The sequence below is a fragment of the Tachyglossus aculeatus genome, chromosome 2 (assembly GCF_015852505.1).
Source record: "Tachyglossus aculeatus isolate mTacAcu1 chromosome 2, mTacAcu1.pri, whole genome shotgun sequence".
Lineage (NCBI taxonomy): Eukaryota > Metazoa > Chordata > Mammalia > Monotremata > Tachyglossidae > Tachyglossus > Tachyglossus aculeatus.
The window spans coordinates 40306249-40329113 of NC_052067.1; the positions used below are offsets into that span (position 1 = coordinate 40306249).

The following is a 22865-nucleotide window of genomic DNA, read 5'->3' on the forward strand; positions in this document are numbered from 1 at the left end:
ATGGATTTTTGGAAAACCAACACACCGAGGTCCATTTATCTTACTGACCCATGCCTCCTGTGCCCAATCACACAATAGGCGCAAAATCCTCTTAGGTCTTAAAGGAACATTTATGTTCTTGTTTTTGGAGGTTTATTTGTTGGTATTTGTTAAGTGCTTTATAATAATATAATTGTATTTGTTAAGCGCTTCCCCTGTGCCGGACAGTGTAATAAGCTCTGGGGTGGATACAAGCAAATCAGGTTGGATACAGTCCCTGCCCAAGTGGGGCTCACAGTCTCAAATCCCTATTTTACAGATGAGATAACTGAGGCCCAGAGAAGTGAAGTGACTTATCCAAGGTCACACAGCAGACATGTGGTGGAGCCAGAATTAGAACCAATGACCTCCTGACACCCAGGCCTGTATGTATGGAGGTTGTCTCTACTGCCAACCCAAATAATCTGGTCCACAGATTCTGAATAACTTCATCACCCAATTTGTACTTCCCAAGCGCTTAGTACAGTGCTCTGCACATAGTAAGCGCTCAATAAATACGATTGATTGATTGATTGATCACCCTCCTTTTTCTTTTGTTGAGATCAATGCGTATGCAAATATCTCCTGTCTCTCAACTTCTCCATTGGGATGTAACTACTTTAGGACAGACACATGTCACAAACTCATCTGATGGTTTATCACACTGCTCTGCACTCTATAAGTGTTCAATAAATATTACTGATTGATTGATTGCTTGATAGATGTAATCCAGTCGGAATAGGATTAGCATTTTTAAAATATTAATATTGTTATTAATATTGAGCTACAATTGAAAAGAGGAGAGGGATGTGCTATGGAGAATAATGGGGAAGAGAGGTCATTCTGTGGATTTGGGGCAGCCCGAATTAAAGATTAGAAACAAGAGAGATGTTTGAATGCCCAAAGTTTTTAGATTGGCAAACTAGACTTGGGAGAGAGAGTGGGTATGGGTGGAGATGGGAACAATAGAGTAAGGTGGGTCTAGGAGATAAAATGTAAGCTCCTCGAGGGCAGGGATTCTATCTATTGTACTCTCCCAAGGTGTCCACTTTACCATGCTGCTGTCCATGTGTCAAACACTGCTCTAGTGCTAGGGTAAGTACAAGTTTAATTAGGTCAGACAGAGTCCCCATTGGGACACTTATTCAGCCGGGAATTCCTGTTTCTCTTGCCCTCCAGTGGCACCATTCACCTGGAAGAAAATCAATGTTGGCCCCTCAAACTGGTTGAATCCTTTTCCCCCTTCTAGAGTAGACATTTCCCTTACCCTATATCTGTGGAATATTGGGATTTTAATATAACATCTTTACTTGAATTCAGGATCAGGTTTAACACTCATGTTGTTGTTGTCTTATGCTGTCAAGTCATGTCCGACCCAGAGAGACGCCACGGACACATCTCTCATCCTATCCCGTCTGGACTACTGCATCAGCCTTCTCTCTGATCTCCCATCCTCGTGTCTCTCCCCTCTTCAATCCATACTTCATGCTGCTGCCCGGATTGTCTTTGTCCAGAAACGCTCTGGGCATGTTACTCCCCTCCTCAAAAATCTCCAGTGGCTACCAATCAATCTGCGCATCAGGCAGAAACTCCTCACCCTGGGCTTCAAGGCTGTTCATCACCTCGCCCCCTCCTACCTCAGCTCCCTTCTCTCCTTCTACAGCCCATCCCGCACCCTCCGCTCCTCTGCTGCTAATCTCCTCACCGTGCCTCGTTCTCGCCTGTCCCGCCATCGACCCCCGCCCAAGTCCTCCCCCGGGCCTGGAATGCCCTCCCTCTGCCTATCCGCCAAGCTAGCTCTCTTCCTCCCTTCAAGGCCCTACTGAGAGCTCACCTCCTCCAGAAAGCCTTCCCAGACTGAGCCCCTTCCTTCCTCTCCCCCTCGTCCCCCTCTCCATCCCTCCCATCTTACCTCCTTCCCTTCTCCACAGCACCTGTATATATGTATAGATGTTCGTACATATTTATTACTGTATTTATTTATTTATTTATTTTACTTGTACATATCTACTCTATTTTATTTCGTTAGTATGTTTGGTTTTGTTCTCTGTCTCCCTCTTCTAGACTGTGAGCCCGCTGTTGGGTAGGGACTGTCTCTATATGTTGCCAACTTGTACTTCCCAAGCACTTAGTAGAGTGCTCTGCACACAGTAAGCACTCAATAAATACGATTGATTGATTGATTGATTGATCTCCCCCAGAATGCCCCTCTTCCACCTGCAATCCTTCCGGTAGTGTATCGATAGAGTTTTCCGTAAAAATACGGAAGTGGTATACCACTGCCTCTTTCCACGCAGTCAATGAGTCTCTACCCTTGACTCTCTCCCATGTCACTGCTGCCCAGCACAGGTGTGTTTTGACTTGTAGCAGATCGCCTTCCACTTGCTAGCCTCTGTCCAAGCTAGGAATGGAATGGGTAGGCCTCTGCTTGACTCTCCCTCCTGTAGTCAAGGCTGGTAGAGTACTGGAACTCTCCAGGTGCAACCCTGAGAGGGGTTAACGCTCATATACCTATCAGAAATATATTTTAATATCAGTCCCCCCCATAGATTGTAACCTCCTGGGAGGCAGGGAGCATGTCTACCAACTCTGTTTTATTGTACTCTCTAAAGTGCTTAGTACAGTGTTCTGCACACAGTAAGCACTCAATACATGCAGTTGATCGATTGGTGCTAGTCATCATCGGTTGGAAGGGCTGTACATGATATTGACTGAAACGGCTAACCAAGGAAAACTGTGCCCCCAAACATTTACCAAGCAATCAATCAGTCAGTAATATTTATTGAACATCTATAGAGTGCAGAGCAGTGTGATAAACCCTCAGATGAGTTTGTGGCATGTGTCTGTACTAAAGTAGTTACATCCCAAAGGAGAAGTTGAGAGACAGGAGCTATTTGCATACGCATTGATCTCAACAAAAGAAAAAGGAGGGTGATGAAGTTATTCAGAATCTGTGGACCAGATTATTTGGGTTGGCAGTAGAGACAACCTGCATTTCGTGGCCTTAAACTTCCTCATTCTCTCTGAGTTTCACTCCCTTACTTGAGACCCAACCCAGTGCTGGGGAGGGATTTTGTTCTTTTTTCTTTCCTTTTCCTTTCCTTTTCCTTTCCCTTTCCTTTCCCTTTCCTTTCCCTTTCCTTTCCCTTTCCTTTTCTTTTCCTTTCCTTTTCCTTTCCTTTCCATTCCTTTCTTTTCTTCTCTTTTCTCTTCTTTTCTTTTCTTCTTCTCTTTTCTTAGCTTTCCTTTTCTTCTCTTTTCCTTTCTTTTCTTTTCCTTTTTCTTCTCATTTATTTTTTCTTCTTTCTTTTCTTTTCTTTTCTTTCCTTCTCTTCTCTACTATTCTCTTCTCTTTTCTCTTCTCTTCTCTTCCTTTCTTTTTTCTTTTCTTTTCTTTTCCTTTCTTCTCTTCTCTTTTCTCTTCTTTTATTTTCCTTTCTTTTCTTTTATTCTCTCTTCATTTCTTTTCTCCTTTTTCTTCTCATTTCTTTTTCTTCTCTTCTTTCTTTTGTTTTCTTTCCTTCTCTTCTCTTTTCTCTTCTCTTCTTTTCCTTACTTTTCTTTTCTTTCCCACCTCTCTTGATGTTTTATTTCACTCAGCTGATCTGGTAAGGGAGATTTGTCTGTTACACACCCCGATTGTCCTGTAACCAGCCTGGCGCTGCAGTCCTTTGCAAGGAGATTTCAATCTGTAATAAAAAATCCAAACTACTTTTATAGACTCTTCCTTCACATCAGGTGTGTCAGAGGCCCCTGATTAATGTGAGGTTAAGAGAGAAACATCCTGCTCTTTTTAATAATTTAAATTTTTCATAACTTGACCGTCTACTATTTGTTATAGAAGCTGACTGTAGAACTTGAACTCATCAGGGCCAAAAATCCAGCCCCTTACAAAGCATGGGTGTGACTATCTGTGATTTGAATCAGTTAGTAATCACAGTAATATCTGGGAGTTTTATTACGCTTTCTTTCCAAGCGGCACACCATCCTTTAAAGACATTATCCATATAGTTTCACTGGGGAGCATTTCCATAGCCATCTTGTCAGGTGTGGGCCAGGCATTTTATCTGTACCTTACAGGCTGGATCCTGAAACTCAAAGAAGTATTTATTTGATCAAGGTAATATTGCCAGGGGTATGACGAGATGCCAGGTATCCCGATTCACTGTGGTCTATTCTGTCCACTGGACCTCACTGACTTTTTATATCCATACATGTGTCTCCTCAGGCCCAGCCTCCACATCAGAAATAGCTTCATGCGAGGTTTGGGAATGCTTCCGAAGAGATGGAGCAGACATTACCACTATTGTACTTGTGGAGGCCGAAGCCACTGAAGTGTCTGCTTCCCCAGAAATCTTCCCCTGGTGTAGGTGATAGGTGGATCGAGTCACAAGGATCTGGGTTCTAATCTTGGCTCTGCCACATGTTGGCTGAGTGACCTTGGGCAAGTCCCTTCACTTCTCTGGGCCTCAGTTACCTCATCTGCAAAATGGGGATTAAAAGTGTGAGCCCCATGTGGGACAAGGACAGTGTTCAACCCAATTTGCTGGTATCCACCCCAGTGCTTAGGACAGTGCCTAGCACATAATAAGCGCTTAAGGGATATCACAATTATTATAAACTATTGAATTCTCCCTAGGGCCCAGAGGAAGTACCCTATAAACATTATTGATTAATCAGTCGATGTAAACTTGATAGGAAATTCATGGACTGCATCAAATGATTCAGATGGAGGAGGCCAGAAATCTTAGCTATTGAAAGTTATTGTGATGTCATTATTATTATTATTATTATTATTATTATTATATACACAATACTGTCCAGTTCCTTTTCTAGAGCTGAGGAGCAAGCCGACAGAAGCCTGATGATTCCAACTTGAGCCATTAAACTATAACGTTGATATCTCTGTTGGGCACTAGAAATTTGGAAGTAAAAGATGCAGTCCCTGTCCTCAAGGAGTTTATAACCTAAACAGGATAGAGCTTATAACAGTCCACAAGGAAAATAGAAACCGTGGGTATTTATCGAGCCTTTACTGTGTACAAAGCACTATACTAAGAATTTGGGAGAGTACAATACAACAATAAACAGGCACATTCCCTACCCGCAACAACCTTACCATCTAGAGTGGGAGACTGGCATTAACATAAATAAATAAATTACAGATATGTACACAAGTACTATGGGGCTGGGAGGGTGGATGAATAAAGGGAGCAAGTCAGGGTGATGCAGAAGGGAGTGGGAGAAGAGGAAAGGAGGGCTTAGTCAGAGAAGGTCTCCTGGAGGAGATATGCATTCAGTAAGGCTTTGAACCAGGGGAGAATAATTATTTGTCATATTTGAGGAGGGAGGGCGATCCAGGCTAGAGGCTGGACATGGGCGAGGGGTCGGTTGTGAGATGGATGAGATCGAGGTACTGTGAGAAGGTTAGCAGTAGAGGAGCGAAGTGTGTGGGCTGAGGTAGGAGGGTAGTGAGGTAAAAGTAGGAGATGGCAAAGTGATTGAGTGCTTTGAAGCCAATGGTGAGGAGTACCGTCTTTCCCATTTTATCTCTATGATTAAATTAACTATTAGCCAGGAAACCCTTTTAGCTATTTGAAATGATTTCCTTTTTGAGCTAACCTGTTTTGTCATGCATTTTAATTGTTTGACATCTAAAATGCTGGCTTATGAAGTTCTCAAAAGAGGAGTACATTAACAGTAGGGAGAGAAGATTATAAAATGATTTCAAGATTCTTTGCAATAGAATGCAATTTTCTCCACATCATTGATTTGCCATAATTTCATTGTTTTACGTTGAGCATTTTATGAACTTCCTAATGGCAAATAGATTATTGACCTCTTTTGGAAAGAAAGTTTGCTGTGGAGCAATATCCTCCATAGCAATCTTGTTGTTAGCAAAAATGATCATAATAAGCACATAGAGTGCTTTTATTTTAGAAATTGAATGGCTTTATGTAATCATTGTTGCACACTGAATAAGTCATTCTTCAAAAAAAGGCAAAGGAGCGTAACCATTCCATGTTTTCGAAGTTTCTCTTTGGGCAACACAATGCAGCATAAGCCAGAGTTTCCTGTCGTCCAGTAGTATTGCATACAAGCAACTCAATTGTAATTAATGGTATAGTAGATCCACTCAAAGAACCAAGCTTTTGATTGTAGAATTCAATTGCAAGCTAATTTAGAATCACTACATTTCCATTCAAGGTTACCTTTTCAGGATTTTGAAATGATCTGAGGTGGGAAATGGCAGGACCAAATCTCAGCATTGGGTAACTAACAGTGATTACATGAATGAAGTGGCATTTCTCCCTCCAGGTTCCAAGAAACTCCAGTCCAGGATTAGCTCCATAATAAAGCTGAATGAAAGTCAAGGGACAGAATGGCAAAATTTATCTTTAGCTTCCCTTCCAGAATTCAATGTTTAAAATGGAATGTTAGAGGAAAAGTGGGTGTTTTCACTCATGACTGCTACCTCTGGTGACAGGGTAGGAGGAAACTGCTCTCTCTTTTGTGAACCTAAAGGATGCGTCAGATGCAAATCATATGGAAGGATCCAAGTCAACAATAATACCCACCCTTTCTGTAGTGCTTGTGTTTCCACAGAGATTTCACACCTATCCTTTAAATTTTATACTCACCACCTTAGGTAGGGTTGGAGTAGCATTATCTCCATTTTTCAGATCTGTCAGAGGCACAGAGGGTGTGATTTATTCAAAGCCACTCAGCAAATGAGTGTTGAAATTCGGCTGAACTATACCTCCCGATTCCAACTCATCCCTTTCCCAGATCATACAACTTTTCTCTGTACAACTTCAGTCGACTAAGTTTGGCAGATTGGCAATTAAATAACTGTGGAAGAGCCACTTTAAGGTGAAATTTTGGCCTTTTCATAAGCAGAAGCAGAGTGAATCCAAGCTTGTACTAAACAAGAACGAGTGTCACCCGTCATTACCATTTTAACCTGAAGCATTCTGACCCTCTCGTGATATCAACTAATAGCTCACCAGTTGTCAGCGGTAGTAGACTGCTGACCATGGGGAGGGAAGCCATTTTAGAAGCATCAGTCTAAATCAGGTCAGTCTAGGTACATCCTCAAAACATTTAATCATTTAAACATTTAAACATTTAGTACAGTGCTCTGCACACAGTAAGCACTCAATAAATATGATTGATTGATTTAATGTCTACAGAGTTCCAGAACTATTGCCAATGTTGATCCAGTGGTTTTGGTTTGTTTTTAGCCATACCTTTATCAAGAGAAGCAGTGTTGCCTAGTGGATAGAGCACGGGCCTGGGAGTAGAAATGACCTGGGTTCTAATCCCAGCTCAGCCACTGTCTGCTGTGTGACCTTGGGGAAGTCACCTAAATTCTCTGTGACTCAGTAACCTCATCTGGAAATTGAGAATTAAGACTGTGAGCCTCATGGGAGGCATGGACTGTGCCTGGCACATAGAAAGTGTTTAACAAATACCACGAAAAAAATTAAACCTATCTCTAAGCTCTTTTGCTGTTTAATTCACTCCTTGGTTACAATGACATTGTTGTCATTGTGTGGTTTTAATTATTAACCATTCTCTCTTTGTCATTTTCCTTTTCTCTTGCCCAATGTGCTCGAATTGGTTTTTATTCAGACCATGGCACTGTGACCTTTTCTGCAGTGAGAGATAATTGCAATCAATCATTGGTATCTAGTTTTTTTTATAGTATTGTTAAGCTCTTACTATGCATCAAACACTGTTCTAAACTCTGGGATAGATATGTCAGTTAGGTTGGACACAGGGCCTGTCCTGCACGGGGCTCGCACTCTAAATAGGAGGGAGAACAAGAGAACTGAGATACAGAGAATTAAAGTGATTTGCCCAAGGTCACACAGCAAACAATTGGCAGGGCTGGGATTAGAACCCAGGTCCTCTGACTCTCAAGCCTATGCTTTTTCCATCAGGCCATACCATTTCTTTACTGAGTGTTTACGACATGCAGAGAGCTGTACCTAGTACTTGGGATGGGATTTTTCCCTTTATCCTTTGTGAGATTAAGCTTTAGTATTATAATTTGTGCTTCCTCTTATTAGAAACTTCCAAACAATCTGTAAAACAGTATGTTTTCTTTGTCTGAACACTAAGTAGTTGCCTTTTACCTATGGTTTCTCAATGCTCTTTTGTCTCCATACTTTGTCATATCAGAAAGATATTATTTATTTTCATGCTTCATTTTCATGTTTTTGATTCTCTCTTCCTGGTACTTATTGGTTTTCCGTTTTAAGATTCTAATAAATTTGAGCCAGTTTTCTATAAAGAGGAGTTTGCTTTAGATTTTGAATTCCTTGTGGGCAAGGAACATGTGTTTCATTTTTGTTGTGCTCTCCCGAAGATGGAGACTAAGTCCTATGTGGGGCAAAGGCTGTGTCCAACCTGATAAACTTGTATCAGCCCCTAGTGCTTAGAACAGTGCTTGTCACATAGTAAGCACTTAACAAATACCATAATCACACCTATTCCAGTAATTAGTACGGTGCTTGGCACATAGTAAGCATTTAGCAAATATAATTATAATAACGATTTAGTACCTTGCATTCAGTAGACATGCAATAAATACCTTGCTATGACTACAACTAATGAACTTCTATTCTAGAGAGTTTGACCTTTGGGTTACTAACTTTCCCGTGAATGGAAGAAGCCATTACATGTAGCAAGATGGGTAATGGCTTTAATTTGGATTTAATAATAATAATGGTGGCCTTTATTAAGCACTTACTATGTGCAAAGCACTGTTCTAAGAACTGGGGAGTTTACAAGGCAATCAGATTATCCCACGGGGGCTCACAGTCTTAATCCCCATTTAACAGATGAGGTAACTGAGGCCCAGAGAAATGAAGTGACTTGCTCAAAGTCACACAGCTGACAATTGGCGGAGCCGGGATTTGAACCCATGACCTCTGACTCGAAAGCCCGGGTTCTTTTCCACTGAGCCACGCTGCTTCTTATAGAAGATCTGTTTGTGAGGGTTGGCAAAATCTCACCATCATTCCCTCTGGAGAAAGTGAGCAAGCTGCCATGAACAGGAGCTCATAGGCTCTTTTGGGTGAAAATTCCAAGATTGTCTGGGAATATAAAACCCATGGTCCTGGAAATCAGGCAGTCAGTCAATATTACTTATTGAGCATTTACTGTATGCAGTACACACAGAACTAAGAAGGATCTGGGGTCTAATCCCAGCTCCGCCACTTGTCTGCTGTGTGACCTTGGGCAGCTAAGCCTCAGTTCTCTCATCTGTAAAATGGGGATTAAGCATGTGAGCCCCATGTGGAACAGGGACCGTGTCCAACTTGATTAGCTTTTATCTACCCCTGTGCTTACTACAGTGCCTGGAACATAGTAAACACTAAACAAACACCACAGTTAACTATGTTGGTCTTTCCTTGGCTTTTCTGCCGGGATGACCAAGGACAGACATGCTGACTCGAAGTTTGGTGGTGATGTTATAGATAATAATAATAATAATAATATTAATTATAATAATGGCATTTATTAAGTGCTTACCATGTGCAAAGCACTGTTCTAAGCGCTGGGGTAGATACAAAGTAATCAAGTTGTCCCACGTGGGGCTCTATATATAGATCACAGAAGCAAATGTTTCTAGGCTCTGAGTGCTACTCAGAGAAGATCTTTTATGAGGCAAACAGGCCGTTATGCCCAACTAAATGTGATAAACTGAACAAGGCTCAAGATTGCTTATGGCTTAATTAAACCATTATATTGTGCAAAGTATTATTTTATAAGACTCTGTAAATGACCAAAGGAATGGGAGGAATAGCAAGAGTTATCTTGTTCTCTATTTGTGAAGACTTGAACAGTTGATTTGCCTTTTGAGAAATTCCCTGGATTTCCAGGGTAAAATTCCAGATTTATAGAAATGTATACATGTTTTGAAGCAAAACAGATTGCTCCATGGTGAATAAAAGCCTGCCATTTGTTCAAGACCATCTGTGCTAAGGCCATACACTAGTACATTTCAAGCATTATGTTATGAACAGGATTTGTGCTTAACAGTAAGTGATTTAGCCCCTTAAAATGTTCTTTTCAAATTCTCCCTTGGTTTTTCCAGGACAGTATGTCCAAGACTTCAAAGGTTGTTGACTTTTTTTTTTTTTACTATCTTAAATGCAGTTGTTCATTTTAGATCAGTCAGTGTTGGATATTCCCCTTGAAGTTAAATGTAAGTTTTCATCCACACATAGGGGAGCTTCATTGTCAGCACCGTGTTCTTTGAGTACGAAGGGCACTATATTTAAAATGAAAGCGTCTTACAACCGTTAGTGACCCAGTGAGGCAGATTCTTTTTGGGTCAAAGTCCCTTGATGCTAATAAATCAGGGATATAGGAAGGGGTATTTTGTGGTTCAGGCCATACAGAATGATTTGGGAAAAAACGTGGCCTAATGGAAAAAGTACAGGGCTGGGAGTCAGAGTACCTGGGTTCTAATCTTGGTCCTGCCACTTGTTTGCCATGTGGCCTTGGGCAAATGACTTAACTTTTCCATACCTCAGTCTTTTTATCTGCGAATTGAGGATTCAATACTGCGCTCCCTCCTATTTAGGCTGTGAACCCCATGTGGGACCTGATTATCTCATATCTTTCCCAGCTCTTAGTACAATCAATCAATCAATCATATTTATTGAGCGCTTACTGTGTGCACACATGGCACTTGATAGATATCACAATTATTCATTCATTCAATTGTATTTATTGAGCACTTACTGTGTGCAGAGCACTGTACTAAGCACTAGGGAGAGTACAATATAACAATAGACGGACACATTCCCTGCCCACAATGAGCTGAAGTTCAAGCTTTTAGTGGTTCTCTCTAGCTGATTTGTAATTTGTAAATTTGCTTTTTTAGTGTCTTCCTGGCAGATATCCAGAGACAAAAAAAAACAAAACATTTCAGGAAGAACAAAGTTGTGAGAAAGGAATGTGTCTTTTCATTGTTCTATTGTGCTTTCCCAAGCACTTATTACAGTGCCCTGCACACAGTAAGCGCTCAATAAACACGAATGACTGAACGAATCAGAGACATCTGGGAAGATGGGTGGAGCCAGCCTTTGTAAACTCAAGTACTTTTCTCATTCATTCAATTCTATTTATTGAGCGCTTACTGTGTGCAGAGCACTGTACCAAGCACTTGGGAAAATACAATATAAAAACAAACAGGTACGTTCCCAGCTGACAACAGGCTTACAGTCTAAAGGTACTTTTTATGATATTTGTTAAATGCTTCCTGTGTGTCAAACACTGTTCTAAGCTCTGGGGCAGATTAAAGTGAATTAGGTTGGAGACAGTCCCTGTCCCAAATGGGGGGTTCACAGTCTTAATCCCCATTTTTTAGATGAGGTAACTGAGGCACAGAGAAGTGAAGTGACCTGCCTAAGTCACTTAAATGCTTTTGATTAAGAACCTACTATACCAATCATATTTATTGAGTGCTTACTATGTGAAGAACACTGTACTAAGCGCTTGTACTATATGAACTAATATACTACACAACCATGGAAATCAAGAGAAAGAAAAAACATGATCCTGTCATCAAGGAGCTTACAAACTAATGGAAGAGACAGCAGATGAAAGTCAACTGATATATGATAGTTTAAAAAAATCAGGCTAAAGATAAGTAATCTTGGGCCATCACACTCTTTAGATGGTAAGCTCCCTTTAGACTGTAAGCTCATTGTGGGCAGGGAATCTGTTATATTATCATGTGGCACTCTCCCAAGCACTTCATACAGTGTCCTGCACACAGTAAGCACTAAATAAATGCAATTGGCTGATTGATTCAGCAGGAAAGACAGAAGGGAACCTTCAAGTTAACGTGACTTTTGCTAGATGGCAGGGTAAAGAGGTCATTAGAAGGAAACAGTTAGTCTTTCAAACATGGAAAATTCACCCGTATAGGGAGACCAGCAATGTATGCAAAAAGATCAGGTCAAGTGCTAATGGAAAATTAAGCCAACCAGAATAGGATTTGAACAATCAAGCATGCTCAATTTAGTAACAAAAGATTCTTCAGCTGTATCAAAATCCCAAATCCTAATTAGGTGGAGCCACTTGACAATTACAGGGTACAAAGGGCACTCAGGGTGAGCTAGGAGAGAGTCAAGGCTTTAATGAGTTGTTTGGCTTTGTAATTAAAGAAGGTGGCAGGGAGAGTACCACTTGTCAATTTTACATTTTTGGGGGTGGCACGATTCCTGAGCAACTGATTTAAACTGTGGTGACCCATCAGATGCTTTAGGCCAAATAAATCACCTAGATGCAATTAAATTATAGAACTGTCTAACGTTCTCCACCCAGAGTTCTGCAAGATCTAGGGGAGGTTTATGGAACATGCCACAAGAGTGAGAAACTTGTTATCAACAACCTCTGAACCTGAAAACTGGTGATATGAGAATGAGATTTGCAGATTTTCAAAGCATCTCAAAGGTAGTCCTGGAAATGAGAAAGCAGTCTCAGAGATTATAAATCTCACCTCTACACTGAGCAAATTAGAAGAATCAGTAATCAGAATCAGCAATCAGAAAATGGGTGAGGGAAATTTATACCGTGCTCTTTCTACTAAGCCAGGCTGCTTCTCCTCAGGAAGACATCATAAAGATGAGTGGGTGGGCTGAGAAGAAACAGCCTGCACCGTGGTGAGTATTAGGTAGTCCACCTAGTGAAGAAACATCTAACCTACTGTGGTACAGTGATGGGCCCTGAAAAATCAGTCATAGCTCAGGAAAGAGATCAAACATCATTGGTGACTATCCCTTTTTTAAAGGTTTAGTTATTCTTTAAGCAAAAAGCCCCTGTAATCATCATGGTCTAAACTGGACGGAGCGAATTCCAAAATAACATTCCATCTGCCTTAGTTGGAATCCATTTTTTCCCCCTATAAATGTTAATTATCTCAATGTAGCACACTACTGTTATTTTTTGAGGTAAATGCCTTAGCATAATAGATGTGCCTCCTCTTCTTTCACAAAATATGAGGTCTTGAGTTGAATAGGGTGGCTGATTTAAACTCAGGAGTACAAGTTGGGTGTCTTGCAGCCATGAATCAAGAATGGGAGCTATGATATAATGGCAAGGGATTATTTTGGCTTCCCAAGAAATTCTGGGAAGTTAATCATTCATTCATTTATTCAATCATATTTATTGAGCACTTACGGTATGCAGAACACTGTACTAAGCGCTTGGGAAGTACAAGTCGGCAACATATAGAGATGGTCCCTACCCAACAATGGGCTCGCAGTCTAGAAGGAGGAGATATCTATATCTATCCCTAATATGTATCCCTTTATCAAGCTGGAACATACCTTATCCCCCATTCCTCCTAGCATATCCTGCTTTTCCACTTTAATGGAGCATAAATATACCATTCTGGATGACTCTTTTTTACTTCTTGCTGTTTTCAGTAACATATCGGAATCTCTTTTTTAAAGGATATACAGATCTATGTTTCTCTAGAACTGTGTTGGTGAGTGTATAATGCTAGAGAGAAGGGAGAGAGGCTGAGGAAGAGAAAGTTATTACAAACTTTAAGCCATGTTTATTTACAAGTTAGTGCTAAAAAAATACCCCAATAATAATAAAAAGTTGAAAGGATTCCAAGGCATTTTTGGCTTTTTTTTTAAAGCAATACTTCTCAGCCCTACTGGAAAATAATGTAACATGCATAAAGAAATATATTCTGCCTCCCTCCTGAGGTTCTGTCACTTTGCATTGTACCAAGTCATGTCCCATCAGCCATCTTGCTATGAAAAATTATTCCCGATCGGAGATTTCCATGTGGTTTTGGACAGCGAAGATCCCTGGCCCAATAAATGCACATAATGAGAACATTAACTTTCTCAGAACATCAGATATTTTAAATGTCCATGGCATATTTCTGCCTTCAGATATTTCTATCCCAGCATCACGAAGCACTTAAGGAAAATTCATTTGAAATGGAATCCCGTTAAATCCTCGGTGGATTACAAGGTTCCATTTTAAATGGGCCATCATGTTCAATCTAGATCCTGGCTGAATGTCTGTTCATTTGTTCCTCCATTTTGAATCCCCAAATTCAACCTACAAAGCATGTACTGACCCTAAACGATATGATGGTATTTGCGATCCCCCTATTTCCCGGATTGAAATCCATTGATCGGCATGATGGAATTAGCTTGCGTTTTCTCTGTCTCTGTCTCCATCTCTGTCTTTTTGTTCTTTGTCATCCTAACAGTGTTTTCTCGGGGCTGAAAGAGCATTTAAGGGGTGAAGGCTGCCTCCCTAACTTCTGCATTGCATTCTCTGTTGCATGCCGTACCCTTTTCAGAAAATAGTTAGGAATCGTGAATTAGTATATCTTAGCAAAAATGAAGGAAGACAGGCTATTTTATTTAAGAAGAACCTTTGGGACACACAGTAGAATGTAAGGTAACTTGAATTTTATTTCCTTCCAGTTTATCCTTGGCAGGATTCTTCTTAAAATACAGGAATTGCTGCAAGTGTCGGAACCAGTGATGGAAAGTGCATTATTACACTCAACAATTGTTGTACTTGAGAGAAACTATCTGAAAAAAAATTACCACCCTAGAATAAATACAAATGAAATTCATGTATCAAAACCAATACTGTGAAAACTGGTTTAAATGTTTCTTGAATTTATATCTAGTCATTAACCTAAATGCAGATTTTAGCTCAAGCAACACTTCTGCCACTTGGTCAGAGGCCTGAAAACCTGTGGCGTGGAAAATTGGCAGGATAAAGTGCGTTGAATTGGTCTCCTTGGAAAAATAGAATTTGGCAGCCACAGCCTTTTACCCTAACTTGGCCTTCACTCTCTTGTTAAATCCCATCCCTTCCCTGGCCTGAAAGGGTGGAATGGGCCAATGGGGAGGACCAGAGATTAGATGATGAAGGAAGAAAGAGCCAGCAGGCTGGTTCCAGTTTTCCCATTCTCTTTACTTCCTGGCTTCATTCCATCACCGTGAATCCAGGGAACCCACTCTCCCACCTTCAGTCAATCCTTCCCCTCAAGTCCCCCAGGAATTCCCTATCTGAAGGCAGCACTTCTTTGAGCCTCTGTTTTAGAGATGCTTCCTTCTTTGAGGGAAAAGAAACTGACAGGCAGCCTTTTTTTTAATGGTATTTGTTAAGCACTTACGCTGTGCCAAGCACTGTACTAAGCACTGGGATAGATATAAACTATTCAGGCTGGGCAAAGTCCCTGTCCCCACATAGGGCTCACATTCCTAATCCCCATTCTACAGATGAGGGAACTGAGGCAACAGAGAAGTGAAGTGACTTGCCCAAAGTCCCACAGCAGATGCGTGGAACCCTTCAGTCTTAACCGGCCTTCTCTAAACGCTGCAATATTGGAGCCACATGGAAAACCCAAGGACAAAAAGGGAAGGTTATTTGCAGAACTCCTATAGATTTTGGAAGTAAATGCAAAGAATGGAGTCAAGAGTGGCTGTACAGAGCATTGACCCTATCTATGATGCCTGCCCCAGGTGGAACTCTCTATAAACCCCCACCGGCTGGTTGTTCCAGCATCAGGATTCCTCTTGTCTTCCCCTTTGCTTTAACAGGAGGCAAGGAGGAACATAAGCACTTCTTTATAGTCATAGGTTAGTTGCAAGAGCAAGGTACCCCCTAATTAAAAATCCTGAAGCAATCTCTCCACTGGGCCCTCCCAGCCTCTGTGGCTAGATCACCGCTGAAGTATCAACCTTCCAAGGCCCTCTGTGCTTTTCATTTATTTTCCAGAATTCCTTCCAGGCCCTCCACCAAAGCTGACCATCTTAAGGCCTCCGATTTAACCAAAATGCACAGCTTCGAGAAGAGACGTTCTTTCAGCTTCGAAGGCCCCGAAACAGTCCCCTTGCATGACAGTATTACGGCATGTCTATATTCTGTAAGATTGTGTCTGTGTGCTATTTCTGCGGTGACCAGTGGTTTTTACCGTGATCTTTTCTTTCTTTTCAGCTGGTTAATAATCCACTAGCAAGTCAGGCAGCAGCGGCTGCAGCAGCCTTGGGCTCAATAGCAAGCTCACAGGCCTTTGGCAATGCACTCTCCAGTCTTCAGGGGGTCACAGGTCAACTAGTTACTAATGCACAAGGACAGGTGAGTGGGAGATGGAATACAGAGTGAATTCTTATGACAGATTGATCTGGGAAAGGAAATGACTTTCTTTTGCATGACAGTGATATGGAACTGCCCATATTTGAGGCAAAATGTGTAGTGTGCTATTGCAATGTTGAGATCAAGATGTCTTTAAAGTGCTGTTTTCTGAAATGGAGTTTTTGGCCCTGGATTGTCAAAGTGTGGGGTTTTTTTGTTTTTTTTGCTATGAAACTCTGTGAGGAAATCATAATTGAAAATGTTAATATTTTTTGATGCAGAAACATAAGCTTTATGATCAGGCAAACAATTAAAAGGTGCCAGGTTTAGAAAGGATTCACCGTTAGTTCGGTCTCAGCAGTGGAGTCTTACTGAACTCCGCCAGTTGTAAGATGCCTCCAATAAGGTTATAAAACCAAGCCACCAAGTTCGGATAACATCTAGACAAGAAGGGAGAGGAATATGAGTATATACCCCAGAATAGTAGGGAGGAAAACGATGAGTTGTAACAAGTCTCTAGAAAGTGAGTTGCCCCTATCTCAATCCATCCATCAATCATATTTATTGAGCACCTACTGTGTGCAGAGCACTGTACTAAACTCTTAGGGGAGTCCAATGCAACGAAGTTCCCAGACATGTTCCCTGCTCACAGTGAGTTTCCAGTCTAGAGGATGGTCTCCTGAGTTTCCCGTTGGTTTGTGTTCTTGCTCTTCTGTTGCACGTGGACTATAGATTTGCTTACTTCTATCAAGATCAATAATCATTCATCATCAGTTGAACGCCGCTATCCATTTCATTGCGATGGTAATGAGCCAGGACCAGGGTAACTAAAGCCTTAATGTAGTTTCGGATTAGAGTGGTTCACTCTCCTCTCTTTTTCAGTACTTCCAAAGGCTGTTATTTAAGAGGGTTGCTGCTTCTGTGAAGTATTTAACTAATGTTCTTCTTCCCCAACCCCTATGTCGGATGGCATGATTCCTATCTTGACATCAGTGTCAGAACACTCAGTTCCAGAATTCTGGATGCCTAATAGGATGCACTACGAAGGGTATATTCCTTTTCACTACAGTTTTCCATTCTGGACCCATTGACTCACCACAGACATTACTTCCATCCTTGGCAGTTGCTCGGAGATAAAAGGAGATCTTGATGCTTGCAGTGTGATTTTATTTTACATAAACGGTAAACAAAGAGGCATTCAAAGCTTAACTGTCCCTGTCTAGGGCCCAGGAAGAAACTGCTGACCTTGTTATATTTCCTGGGTGGGGGTAGAATTGTCCCATCAGGATCCAGAGGGTTGAACGATGGAGCTTGTCAAAGGGAGCCCTTATCTAATGAATCATTTTATCGCAGGTGCACACCACACATATTAAAGGAGGATTGTATGAACAATGTGCCCTTTACAATAACCTTTCAATGTCTACTTTAACCCTTGTTTCAATCCCTTTTCATCAAAGGATCATTTTATGCAGCCGGCTTTAAATGGAAGCTCTCAAAAGCCTATTAAGATTTCTGGAGGGATGGGGTATTGGTATGGAAGAAAAGGTGGTTATAATATCTATAACTCACAGTCAGATCAGTCCCACCCAGGGGCCTTGCTTGTTTATACCTGCGCCCCCCAGAAACAGGAAGCCATCTTCCTATCCTATGAAGCAGTTGACTCTTAAAATGACAGATTTGGGGTCCAGCACTTAGCCTTCTTCTCTAAGCAGTTCATTCCTTCCGAATTTTTTTCTCCCCAAGTAGTTCAGGAAAATGAGCCACTTTCCCCCTTCAGCAGTGAAAGGAGTATAGGTCAAGATGCCAATCTTGCCCACATCCTACCTCTGGCCTGGAATGCCTGCCCTCCTCGTAGCTGACAGACTATTACTCTCCCTGGTTTCAAAGCCTTATTGAAGGCACATCACCTCCAAGAGGCCTTCCCTGAATGAGCCCTCTTTTCCTTTTTTTCAACTCCCTTCTGCATCATCCTGACATGCTCATCTTATTCATCCCCCCTCCCAGCCCCGCAGCACTTATGTCCACATCTGTAATTTACTATTTATATTAATGTCTGTTTCCCCCTCTAGACAGTAAGTTCATCATGGGCAGGGAGTGTGATTTTTTATTATGTTGTACTTCCCCAAGCGCTTAGTACAGTGCTCTGCACACAATAGGCACTTGCTAAATACAGTTGATTGAGTGACTGACAGTCAAGAAAGCTGGAGGGATTATTAGTAACCTATTCCAGTGACAGAGTAAAACTCAGAAGTGCCCTAAGTGGTAAAAGTACAAGAGAATTAACTTTCATCCTGTGAAGAGAGTGCATTTTGGGTATTAGAGTGCATTCTGGATGTTTATATTTCTCTCCGCCAAACGTGAGCTTTAAGATTCAGAAAGAGTTGGCCGGTACCTACCGGTGACGGAGTTGATTTCATTTAAAATGTGTACATCTTAGAATCCTTCATCTAATAGGATGCCGTTACATGAGGAACACAGTGCCCAGAACTAAAATTGTGTTCTCCTCATTGCATGAGCAGGGAAATCATGATATTGATGCTGTGATACTGGGATCATCTCGAGACGTTATTTCAAACTAGGCTTGACGATATACATCTTGTCAGTTGGGTTGTCCTAGTACTAGAAGAATCTGAGTCTGGCGGATCTTTCATTTAAAATCCCCAAATTTCAGAAAAGTACAGTGGTCATGTTCCTTCAGGGACATGTCTGTGAACTTTGAGATCCAGGGATTTGAACTACAAAAATGAAGCTGTTAGTTCTGAGCCCTTCGGAATGTCTTGGTTCCTGATTTTTATGTTCTTGTGGTCCAGTGTGGTATTTTTTGAAAGGGGATGTATGGGGGATCGATATTGATGACACTGACAAAACATGACATCAATAGCTGCACAAGTGGTGGCATTATCACCAAAAGCCGCAGGGCCTAGTGAAAAGAGCTTGGGGCTCAGAGTCAGAAGGACTCTGCTCTGCCACTTGTCTGCTGTGTGACCTTGGGCAAATAACTTCACTTCTTGGTGCCTCCATTACTTCATCTATAAAATAGGGATGAAAACTGTGAGTCCCATGTAGGACAGGGACGATTACCAACCTGAAAATCTTGTATCTTGTCTTATGCCGTCGAGTCGTTTCTGACACATAGCTCCCAGAATGCCCCACTCTCCATCTGCAATCCTTTTGGTAGTGGATCCAGAGACTTTTCTTGGTAAAAATATGAAAGTGGTTTACCATTGCCGCCTTCTGCATGATAAACGTGAGTCTCCGCCCTCAATTCTCTCCCATGCCTCTGCTGCCCAGCACGGGTGAGTTTTGACTTGTAGCAGATTGTCTTCCACCCTCTAGCCACTGACCAAGCTAGGAATGCAATGGCTAGGCCTCTGCTTGACTCTCTCTCCCATAGCCAAGACTGGTAGAGCAGTGGAAACTCACCAGGTGTGACCCTGAGAGGGTAAGCTTGTATCCACCCCAGTGATTAATGCAGTACCTAGCATATAATAAGTTCTTAACAGATACCATAAAATTAAACAAGGATCGTATGGTTGCACCTGTTATGTCTTTAACATGCCATGCAGAACACATCACACCCCTCCTCAAAAACGTCTGGTGACTAAACATTTCTTCTCACATACACCAGAAAATCCTCACTGGCTTCAAGAAGCTCTGCTGGCTCTCTTCTCCTAACCCATCCACACCTTCTTCTCTCACTCTAAACCCCAGTTACCGCAATTCATCTTTCCCAAGCTCACCTCCTTGCCTGACCTCATTCAAGATTGGCAAATCCACAGCCAATCACTTCCACCTTTCCCTCTGCAGGAAAAGGCCCTCCCTCCCTCATCACCTCTTACTGCTCAGGTTCTCTATGCACGCCTGCGTATATCTAAACAGTGATATATATATCTAAGTAACATTACTTAAAACAGATTTTAACTGTTTTTTAGACATTGCACCCTTGGAGAAGCAGTGAGGCTTAGTGAATAGAGCATGGGCCTGACAATTCAAACCCCAGTTCTGCCATTTGTTTGCTGTGTGACCATGGGCAAGTCACTTCATTTCTCTCTGCCTCAGTTACCTCATCTGTAAAATGGGGATTAAGTCTGTGGGACAGGGACTGTGTCCAACCTGATTACCTTGTGTCTATCCCAACACTTAGAACAGTGCCTGTACATAATAAGTGCTTAACAAGTGCCACACTTATTACTGTTGTTGTTATTATCATGTTATCATTTATTTAATTCTTTCCTTTTATTCTAGTAATTTTCCATTTTTTCTATTTATTCGTTTACCCAAGGGAAGTTTGGCAATTTATGTCTTTTCTCTCTCTCTCTCTCTCTCTCTCTCTCTCTGTCTCTCTCTCTCTCTCTCTGTCTCTCTCTCTCTCTCTCTCTGTCTCTCTCTCTCCCCCCCCCCCCCCCCCACCCGCCCCAGACTGTAAGCTTCCTGAGGGTTCTGTATTCCCTGGGAAGACCCAATCCCAACTCGTTTAGATATCAACATACAAACCTTTGGAGGTGTGGTAGCTGGTGAGCAAATAACCAGTCAATGTTGCTGATTGACTTTTATGTTTTGTAAGGTTTCTGCAAAGCATTTTGGAGAACATCAGTAATAATAGTAATGGTATTTGTTAAGCATTTACTACGTGCCAAGCACTGTACTAAGTACTGGGGTGGATACAAGCAAATCGGGCCAGACACAGTCCCTGTCCCGCATGGGGCTCACAGTCTTAATCTCCATTTTACATATGAGGGAACTGAGGCCCAGAGAAGTAAAGTGACTTACTCAAGGTCATACAGCAGACAAGTGGCAGAGCAGGATTAGAATGCAGGTCCTTCTGACTGCCAGGCCTGTGGTTTATCCACCAGGTCACACTGGCATCTTCCACTGAGAATAATGGATGGACTGCAATCCTGAGACTTCAGAACTAAAAAACATGTGTGAAGGAATTAATTCTAATGATAGTGATTGGCAGATCAGCACTCACGCACTCTCTCATTCTTGCCTGTCCTCTTCCTTCCAGGACACGAAGGGCAGTGAAAGAATAGATGACCACTCTGGTCTTCACTGTCCAAATTAGCCAGCTATTCTTTCAGGATTCTTGCTATACCCCATCACCTCTGCACACAGTAAGCGCTCAATAAGTACGATTGATGATGATGAATGACCAGGGCAATTTTCCACCAGAAAACTTCACCTTTAATGGAATAGCTTCAGCAGCATTCCCCTGTTTGGGGAAGAGGAATTAGAATCCAAGACAATCAGTCAATCAATCAGTGGTATTTATTGAGCACTTACTGTGTGTACTCTTCTGAGCACTTGGGTGAGTACAGTACCGTAGAATTGGTAGGCTTGTTCCCTGCTTGCAAAGAGTAAAAGTCTAGAAGGACTCCTGATTCCCAGAGTGTGCTCTTTCCAATAAAAAGTCCAACAACAGTCAGGGTTGTGATGATGGTGATTGCCATAATATTAATAATATAGCAATAAAAACAATGGTTATAATGATGATGATGGAATATCTGAACAATTTGCATCCAGTGTCAGTTCAATGGCTTTTAATAAGCACTTCCTGATTTTGTAAACTTTAGGGATTGAGAAATTCAGACCTATCCAAGGGAAAATAAAAGGACAGTGATCCCTTCTACAGTTATTTTTCGGAACTCAGTAACAGGAGGGGCATATATTATTTTTTGGCTCCATCAGAAGAAAAAAATGACTTTCTTCAAGTGTTAGAGTCACTAATGATCTAGCGTGATAACAGAATGCTAAGAGTGTGGCTTGAAAATCCCCCATAGAATTCCCAAATATTTTTAATATCTCTCTGCCACTAAAAATCCAGCGCCTGAGGAGAAAACGTTGTGTGCACAACCCCAAAGATGTAACCTTCCCTTGGTGTCTTTAAATTCAGAATGAGTTGCCAGGACCAAAAGGGGAAGTGGAATTGTCGATCCCATTAGATAATGGCAAGGATGCTTTAGCCTTCATTATTCTGATGAGAGGGACTACACGTTTGCTCTCTGAGCTTCTTGATAGTAAATGGCGCTAATAAGGCCTGATGGATCCAATGCTCCTAACAAGCCTCTCAGAGGCGAGGCCTGATTACAATGGAGATAGATTTGATGGGAAGCGCCGGCTTTTGTAGTGTCTCAGCTGCTGACACTCAGCGACATAATCGGGTCACAGAAGCCGGTCAGAGCCATCAGCAAAAGCCCTTGCCGCTTCCCTCATTATTAAAGCGCATTATTCCGGCCGGAACCTTCACGAGCCTGCCATGGGCCTTTGGGGGAAGGGCGGGGGCTGCAACCTCAAATCTGAAATACAAGGGTTAAATCAAATAAAGTTCATCAGCCAAAGAGCGGGCCAATTAAAGGAAGGAGTGATAAAGTCTATACGGGAGTTGCCAGTAAAATATCTGAGGAATCCTTGTTCCCGTATGGGAGCCGGGCAATGTGTCATATACAATAAAAGCAGGAATATACAGTAACATCAAACGTTCTCTGGAAATTGATCTGCAAAGAGTGTTGATCTCACCCACTAGGAAAGGTGTATTTATTTTATGCTGCTGTGTACTTTTCAGTGCTCTGTTGCTTTCATTCGTATATGTATGTGTGTATATATGTGTATATATGTGTATCCATATGTAGATATACACACATACCTTTCCCTGGACATTGTGGATTCTTGCTTATTAAGTCTACTGCTTGGGCCCTTAT

The 22865-nt window shown here is 41.7% G+C and overlaps 1 protein-coding gene and 2 non-coding genes across 3 annotated transcripts in view; 1 reads left to right on the forward strand and 2 right to left on the reverse strand.

Annotated features, from left to right (window-relative positions):
- The window catches only part of POU6F2 (POU class 6 homeobox 2), a 440175-nt gene that overhangs the window by 364401 nt on the left and 52909 nt on the right, over window positions 1-22865 (forward strand). Inside the window, exon 8 of the mRNA XM_038740542.1 lies at window positions 16030-16170. Coding sequence (XP_038596470.1) covers window positions 16030-16170 — 141 coding nt within the window. The remainder of the gene's footprint in view (window positions 1-16029; window positions 16171-22865) is intronic.
- Window positions 2378-2514, reverse strand: LOC119924925. Its single transcript, XR_005449603.1, has one exon. It is a non-coding gene; the product is annotated as a small nucleolar RNA SNORA7 (small nucleolar RNA).
- On the reverse strand, window positions 19474-19611 carry LOC119924484. Its single transcript, XR_005449196.1, has one exon. It is a non-coding gene; the product is annotated as a small nucleolar RNA SNORA7 (small nucleolar RNA).